Genomic DNA, 8475 nt, shown 5'->3' with positions numbered 1-8475 from the left:
TTTTTCATTATTCTTTATTGCTGTTTTGTTCGTGTTCTGCCATTTGCAGCGTTTGCCCCAGTCGACCACTGTAGTGTTCTAACATCTAGCGATTAGCGAACACTTGACATTGTGATTAACGTTGACTTTTCCAATTGAACGTGCTTTACGGAAGGCAGTATCTTTTAACAGTTCTAATGGATCTGAATCGCAAATGTGCTCTTTAAATACACTAATGGTGTAGGGTGAAGCACCAACCAGCTTTCCAACGTTTATCCGAGCTGGGTGAAATTCTCTAAACTTCTGTTATAGTGATATCTTCTGACGAGAGGCAACCCTGCAGTAGAAGTACAATACGGTACTGTACTGGTGTATTTCTTGTTTTTTTGTTTTTAGATTCAAATGGTAATGCACACACACACATCAAAACTGAAACTTAAATAAATAAATAGAATAAAAAAAAATCGATATTCAAGACTCCCTCCTGAAGGGTATTTAAAAACCTGGACAAATTAAGTGTAAAGAGTACGTAGTTGAGTGCAGGTGCAACTTGGCTTTTTATAAATGACCAACTCCTGAAAAAATGGCAAACGCTACAGAAGCACTAAAAGCAAAGCAATTACCGGTAGTTATTTTCCCAGCCCTTGACCACACAACAAAGCTAAAATTACAACAAGGTATAAAAATGAAAACTATTTTCTGTAAACATGGCAATAATTTTATTTTATATTATGTACAAGTTAAAAGCAAAACAATATATGTATAATAAACAAACAACAATAAAAATTGCTGAAGATGAGGAACAGGTGCTCATTTGGGCTCTTGCGGTGCAGTGACTTGGACCGACATTCCTGACGGACCCGCGGTGGATTAACTTGCCCTGTGTCTCCATGTCACTGTTGCAGCTGTAGCTCGACAGATCTTTCTGCGTGTCGCTGGCAGGTTATGCTGCTTAACGTTTCCTCGAACGGGCACCAACCATGGTTGTATAAAAGGCCCCCTGTTGTTGTGTCTGTTAGATTCTCAAGTGTGGTTTTGTTGTTTGCAGTTACGTGGACCGTTTGATTGCCGTGCCTTCCGGGTCACATGACTGCATGCTTGCGTATGCGGAAGTCAGTGATATCCTGTTCACCGTGCGGTCGTGCACTCGTACAGTCGTTGAAGTTGCATATTTAAGTTTAAGTACAGAGTTCATGACAAAAAAATAAGTTTCTATGTTATCTATTGTATTTGTTTTGAAGTCGTTAATTGTATGTCTGTTTCGCGTCCTTATTTATGTTCGTAAAGAATCGCAACATTAGACCTATACAGTCGGCCCCCGGTTTACGAACACCCTCTTTTACGAACATTTCGACTTACGAGCGTGGACCACTGAGTTTTTTGTCCCCCACTTACGTGCAAACCTTTTGTCTTACGAACAATCTGATATGCCAGCCACTGCATTGATTCAGATAATTTCACTTTGCTGCGTCAACAAAATCAACAGACGATGCTTGTCACGGCAACGGTGAACACTACTGCTCTTACAATGTCACAGTCACTGTCTCAGTCACGGTGTCAGTCACGGAGTCAGTCACGGCCGGCGTCACGTCAATCACAGAAATGCCGATATGCTATTGGCCGAACGCCTTTATCTAGCTTGATGGCACAGCTGGTTGGGATGGAAGGAAGGAGAGAAAATGAGTCAAAAACGGAAGGAAGGAATGTTGTGAAGACTTTGCAAACTTTATCTGTTAGACACGGCTTCTAAAATTGGTAGTGGCGGTAAAGGAAGAAGTAAGAGGATGATGACAATAGAAACCAAGCAGGAGATAATAATAAAAAAAAAAATACGAAGGAGGCGCACGCATGGCTCGTGAGTATGGCCGTAACCGCTCGGCAATCTTCTAAGGGCAAGACTTTCCTTGCCGGGGACGGACCTCGATCGACAACAAAATGGAGAGGCTTCTTCTATTATGGATTAAAGAGAAGGAAATCGCCGGTGATATGTTCTAGTTTGAGAAAAGTTCCTGTTTAAGAAAATAAATAAATTCTGCGGGTTGGTCTCCTCTCCCCTCCGCCTCCACCCAGCTCAAGTCATGTCGCCCCAAAGGTAAATGTCATTTTTCCTTTGTATATGTTATTTAATTTTAATGGTACAGTAGATTATGTTACTCATTTTTAATATGTGTATAAAGTCGTGATGTTTTTACCTAAGGTTTTTGCACGCATTCACTAATTAACATAGGTTTGGATTGCCCGTCATACTAGCAGTTCAAGTTACGAGCGTAGCCGCTGAACGGATTAAGTTCGTAATACGGGGGCCCACTGTACTACTGTTGGAATGTGTGCCATTGTTGTTTGCCACTAGAGGTCTCTATAGACCACATAAATATTTAGGGAGTTTTCAATGGTGGTCTAATTAGATTGTTAATACTGATTGTGGCAGTGTGACATGTATCTATTTATGATGTAATTTAAGTGCCATTTATTTGGGTTGTATTTAAGTTAAAGTGATCATTTATATTCAGTTGCATGTCAAGGCTTCAATATTATTCCAATTACTGATATGTATAATTTACCTATTATAGTCCATACTTATCTGTTATTTGATCTTTCAGACTCTACATCTGCCGATAAATCCTTGCTTCTGTATGTTCATCTCCATTATCATCATTTCACCATTCCAACTGTCCGAGTAAAGATCCTTTCAACGAACTTTTATACCTGTATCCTTACCGATACACCGTCCTGTACCCGGTAGACACCTTAAAAGAGCCAACAATCCAAATCCTCCCCAACAATGGTGCGCTAAAATGGCAGGCTGCAAGCTTGGCTTCCTGGCCACAGTTGACACTGGTGCACGCATTTGGGCTCTTACGGAGCAGCGTCTTTGACCGACATTCCTGGACGGACCCGTGATGGATTAGCTTGCCCTGTGACTCGATGTCACTGTTGCAGCTGTAGCTCAACAGGTCTTTTTGTGCGTCGCTGGTAGGTTATGCTGCTGAATGGTGCCTCGAACCAGGCACCAACCATGGTCCTCCAAAATGGCAGGCTGCAAGCTTGGCTTCCTGGTCACAGTTGACACTGGTGTACGCTGTGTAATTGTAGTCCACGTTTCTTTCAATATCGGCACTTGACAGACTGTCTTCACCTTGAGGGCCAGATTCTTCGAGGGACCGCCTTGCTGCTTCCCAGCTGCCACGACAACAAAGAGAGGTAGATCATCTGGCCTTAAGAACATTGTTGTTTGTCGTCGGTATGCATCCCACCCGAAAAGCAAACTTGCAGGGGTCTCCCTTAATGTCCTCTGTCAATCCAAAAGAAACGTTCACGGGAATGCCAAATAGGTGAAGCGTGCGTTATGTTGGACTCACGAGGAATTTTGCTTGTCGATGTATTTGCTACTCCCGTTGGTGTCCTTCACCTCCTTGCTGAAGATGAGGGACATCTCAAAGAGGAAGAAGTGTACATTTGGGCTCTTGCGGTGCAGCGTCTTTGACCGACATTCCTGTACAGACCCGAAGTGGATTAGCTTGCCGTGTGACTCGATGTCACTGTTGCAGCTGTGCCTCGACAGATCTTTTTGGGCGTCGCTGGCAGGTTATGCTGCTGAAAGGTGCCTCGAACCAGGCACCAACCGTGGTCCTCCAAAAAGGCAGGCGGCAAGCTTGGCTTCCTGGCCACAGTTGACACTGGTGTATGCATTTGGGCTCTCAGCGTCTTTGACCAACATTCCTGGACAGACCCGTGGTGGATTAGCTTGCCCTGTGACTTGATGTTTTCTTCAAAATCTAAGTGAAGAGGCAACACAAGTAAATTACAGCTCAGCAGTTAATGAATGTGTGGTCTTGTAACAATTTGAACACTGTGAACAAGTATTCTTTTTGTTTTCTGTAAAGTGAAATTAAATAGCGCTTCTACCTACGACTCCAAAGGAAACATTTTTAAAAACACTACCAGTCATTTGCATAATGTTTATCTTGTATTCTAAAGTTATTTTTTTTTAAACTACTTAACAACTTATCTTTTAAATTTTATCCAAGCTCCATTTAAAAAAATAAAAAAGGATTGACTGTTGACGCTTACTTATGGTGGAAGTCATATAGAACTTGCATGTTCGCAAACATGATGTGGTCCTTGTTAAGGATTCCTGAAGGGATGTTCTCCAACCCGTGTAGTCATCTCCGCCAGGCAAGTCTGCATGAAGTCACACAAAAATTTACTTATGTTTCTTTTGTAGTTAAAACATATAATTTAACAAAAAACTCACATCAAAGAACCCAAAGAAAAAAAAGTATAATAATGCTGCTGTTACTTCTCTGACAGAGCAGAGGAGTTGTTCAGGATGATGTGTTAAATGTATTTTTTTAATTATAATTATAATCAACAGGCAATATGTGAAAACTCAAATCACTCGATCAGCTTTAGTTTCAACCAATAAAGCAGTTCATTGTCTGTTAAAATGCATTCTCAACTTCACGAAAAATACAGCATCAATTAGTCACATACCTTATTTTGTGCAAAGACTTGCTTTTCTTGCTTGACGCCTGAACCTGGACTTGTAGCAGGACTGGCATCCTGTTGGAGATCCTCACGCTGACAAATGAGAAAACTCTAACCCATTTAGCAAGGTCATCTTGCTGACATTGCCTCAAACTCTGCATTCACATATTGCAGAAGTGGAGGACACGATTTCCTCTTTCCTGTAGGTCATCATGGATGTCTGTGGAAATAAAATAAGACTTACACATTAGGACTACAGAGAAGATGAAAACCTAGCCAATAATATTGGAACCATTTAGAATGGTTGATAACATCCTTACAGTTGTTTGCATTGTTCTATATGTGTTTTTTTCTTATCACAACAGCATATAATTGCAGTGGCTCACAATAGCATTACTGTATACTTTTTAATCACTTCTGCATTGATAATATGCTACTGTTAACACTAATGATGGTGACACTCGAAAAGCTAAAAATTATCTATGGTGACGATATGTGTAAAAAGAAAAAAGTGATTTTTCAAAGCCAAATTGTGAAGCTGTTCAGTAATTAGTAAAGGTTGATGAAATACCAGATTTTTAAACCAACTTTCAGTTACGACTAATAAACTCTTCACTTTGGCTAATAAATGTGTGTCCTGACCCTGCAGTTCCATGTTGCTGCCGTTCCTTTCCATGTATTTGAGGAAGACATCCATGATTCCCCGGGCAGAAGTGCACGCCTGAATGAGAAAAATGACAATTACTTCAAGATATAGGTGTATCAATTGAACTCTGTTTGGCTCTTCCACAGTGTCATTTTAACCTTGAACAAGACCCCCTTCTGCTCCCAGTGTTTCCTGATATTGAGGGTCAAGTACGGTTCAACGTTGAGCTCAAATTTGTCCGCTCCTCCACACCAGTCCTCCTCCTCCATACTTGTATATTTCCATTCCAGGCGATCCCCCCCCCAAAAAAATGGCACACCTGCAAGGAGGATTAATTAAGTTAAAATAAATTAAGTTAAAAACTAAATGAATTAAGTTTGTTTTTCATTGTATTTTCCTCCTATAATGCAGAATATCACCCAACTGTATTTTTCTAATGGAATAGCATGTGTTAAACATACACTGAAAAAAGTAAAGATGAGCCTAACCTCCCGCAATTGTGTGCCAACCATTCCAGGGTGTCCCGCACCTTCTAAGGCAGCCTGGATTGGCATCAGCTAAATGAGGATAAGTGGCTAAAGAAGATGGATGGATGGATGGATGGAAGATCCATCCATTAAGAAACCAACCTTTTTAAAAAGACACATTTTTAAAAACAGCATGAATTTAACATACTGAACACTGAAAAAAAGTAAAGAGGAGTCTAACCTAAAATGTAAAAGTGATGTTGCAAAGGAGTGTTTCATTATTTTTCAATTTTAGCTCATATTTTCTTTTTCAGTGTAGACATCAAACAGTGATATGTAATCACATGCCATACAGTGACATCTAATGCATGTCTCACTTTTTCTGAGGTCTGGTAGAAGGCCAAGAAGCGATGACCAGCTTGTGTTTGTCCTCTGTCTTGCACAAGAGCTACAGCAAGTTGGATGCCGTGTCCTTGGCACAGTCTCTGATAATGTCCATGTTGTGGTAGCTGATTTTCCAAATTGCAGAACGTAGGCCTTACTGTATGCTTAAGTGAGTCCTCTGCAGATGGGAAGTAAAAACAAAGAATTGTTGCAGCATGAAGATTCAGAATTATTGCAAAAATATTATCGTGGGCATTTAGTTTGACCCTTTCGTTATAGGTCACACACTCAGACACTCAACCTGTGATTACAATATTCAATTTACACAAAAAAAAATTACATTTGTAAAAATTCACTGTACCTGGCTTATAATAAATAGCTCCCTTTACATTGACATTTGGCATAAAGGAAGTCCACAGATTCATATTTACTCCCTGTGAATAATAAGGACTATCCCACAAAGAGCCCTACAAATATACTTTTCTGGATAGAACCTAAATACATTAATATATGCTTGGTCAAGAGCAGCAAAAAGTCTTGCATATCTGATTTTCAAAATAACTACTAGATGAACAATTCTGTTTTATCGATTACCTTTGCCGTGTTTAATATGTTAAAAAAATGGCCTTGCAGCTTTCTCTTTTTCTGTTTGGGTCCTTCGGGTGGAAAATGTTAAAATAGTCATATTTGTCAAGGTGTGTGTGGTCTACACGTTGAAAGGTTAAACGCAAGCTTAAGTTGTGGGAGAATATTCAAGCTTCTTTAAAACACTAAAAAGTAGTTGGGCCGGTGCAAACGGTTTATTGTGACGCAAAAACAAGACAAAACTGAATACAAGTATTGTAACTGGTACACAAATGCAGTCCAAAATTTTAGAATATTTCTTCACTCATAATATAAACGTTAAAATATTAAGGCTAAAGTTAAAACCGGCTACCGATTCATAGGCGCCTACTACGAATCAGCACATTCTCCGAAAAAAATAAAAACCAACCAAACAAAAAAAAAAAAAAAAAAACGTCAACGCCAAACAACAAGTAAGCACGGCTTCTTAGCTCCGCACAAAAACATTAATGGTCAAAACAAAAACTTCGGAACGAAAAGTAGCATAGGAATAAGTTATTGTACCCACCGGAGTCATAGGCATTGTAGGTATGTATCATTCAAATTGATATTTTAAAGATATACGGCGTTCTTGACAAAATTGACAAAAGAAGAATAAGTTGAGAGAACGGAATGAGGAATAAAGCAATCTCAAGAGCAACACATACAGTCTCAGGATAACTAAATAAATGATATCCTGAAGTTTAATTCAACTTACCGTCCGCTTTTTAAAACTTGCAGCAGGTTTAATTCCGAGAGGCTTGGCAGAAAGGTTTTTGTCTTGAGACGATATTCGTGTGTCCTTACTCCTCCACTACAAGGTTTTTGTCTTGAGACGATATTCGTGTTTCCTCACTCCTCCACGACAAGATCGCACTGTGCAACACCCAGGCGGTTCAGTAGACGCACCCTTTTCAAAGATATTGATCGTGACGTCATGTGCGCTTTCATCTCTTTCTTCTTAACTTCTCTTTCGTCTTTCATCTCTTTTTCAGGGCTCGAAGTTCAGCATCCTAACTCGGCCCCCACGCGCCCCCCAAAACAATATCATGGCCATCAGTCTCAACATCTCTGTGGAAGTTTAAAAAGATTCGAATAAGTTTGTTTTAAATCTATCGGCATGGCAACCCGCAAAAAATGAGACCATGCTGCCAATAGAAATAGGCTTTGCAATACGATTCAGGATCTAATGAAACATTGGGACTTTTAAAAACTAAGTTGTGCTGAGATTTCTGAAGTTTGCATTACATTACACACACAAATCTGCCTCTTATGGGATGCAAATAATAATTTGCACAATTTTATTAGCACCATTGTCTCTGTTTGTTGTTTTATTGCTATGCATTGCTTTTTTTCAATTGCTATTTATTGACTTGCTCGATTATGGAATGTAGCAAACCTAATAACAGAAACACGCTGCAAAATGGTATATTACAAAACACTTACAAAAACAGAAACACACCGTGTGGGGAAAAAAAAAAAAAAAAAACTATAAGTATGGCAGCATTAAATTGTGATTCTCACAACGGAAATGCGCCAGGCCTTTAGGAGACGCCATTGAACCAGAAACATCCTGCGACCAGTTCCTCGGTGGTAGTGTTTTCATTGACCAGCTCTCGTGGAAAGAAAATGTACTTTGAATCTTTTAAAACACTTCGGGTTTGTCGTTCACAGTATTACATAATAACAGCTAAGTTAACTTAAACGTTAAGCTTTTATCTCTGTGTATTTAAGATAGGCCAGCATTATGGCTATTGTTTGATGTGGCAAACACTGACCCGAAAGTCCCGTTTGTAAATGACCTTGCTATTACTTTGTTTTTTGTGGATGTAGTTCTTATGTTTTCATATTGTTACCACAATATTGCTGCTGCTTTATTTTTTGAAGGATCTAAGTAAGGGAAGTGTC

The 8475-nt window shown here is 39.6% G+C and overlaps 1 protein-coding gene across 1 annotated transcript; it reads right to left on the bottom strand.

Moving 5' to 3' along the window:
• Window positions 1–657: 657 nt before the first annotated feature.
• LOC148425690 (triple functional domain protein-like) lies at window positions 658–7454 on the bottom strand. Its single transcript, XM_088409302.1, has 7 exons — window positions 7286–7454; window positions 5958–6142; window positions 5272–5432; window positions 5110–5188; window positions 4474–4687; window positions 4051–4161; window positions 658–3755 (listed from the first exon to the last, which is right to left on the bottom strand). The coding sequence occupies exons 3-5, from the start codon at window positions 5380–5382 to the stop codon at window positions 4629–4631; spliced, it is 249 nt and encodes an 82-aa protein (XP_088265428.1). The 5' UTR covers window positions 5383–5432; window positions 5958–6142; window positions 7286–7454; the 3' UTR covers window positions 658–3755; window positions 4051–4161; window positions 4474–4628.
• Window positions 7455–8475: the final 1021 nt, after the last annotated feature.

Source organism: Hippichthys cyanospilos, chromosome 3 (assembly GCF_059441005.1).
Source record: "Hippichthys cyanospilos isolate Australia breed blue-spotted pipefish chromosome 3, RoL_Hcya_1.0, whole genome shotgun sequence".
In the NCBI taxonomy this organism is placed as follows: domain Eukaryota; kingdom Metazoa; phylum Chordata; class Actinopteri; order Syngnathiformes; family Syngnathidae; genus Hippichthys; species Hippichthys cyanospilos.
Note: the sequence above shows the minus strand (reverse complement) of the source record. Positions and strands in the feature narration are given on the sequence as shown.

What these genes read in the sequence shown, in the direction of transcription:
- LOC148425690 (XM_088409302.1), bottom strand. Translation starts at nt 5,382, where the DNA reads ATGGAGGAGGAGGACTGGTGTGGAGGAGCGGACAAATTTGAGCTCAAC. An exon ending in AGAAGGGGGTCTTGTTCAAG is followed by an intron (nt 5,189 to 5,271) that starts GTTAAAATGACA and finishes TTTCTCATTCAG; the next exon opens with GCGTGCACTTCTGCCCGGGG. An exon ending in CAGCAACATGGAACTGCAGG is followed by an intron (nt 4,688 to 5,109) that starts GTCAGGACACAC and finishes TTATTTCCACAG; the next exon opens with ACATCCATGATGACCTACAG.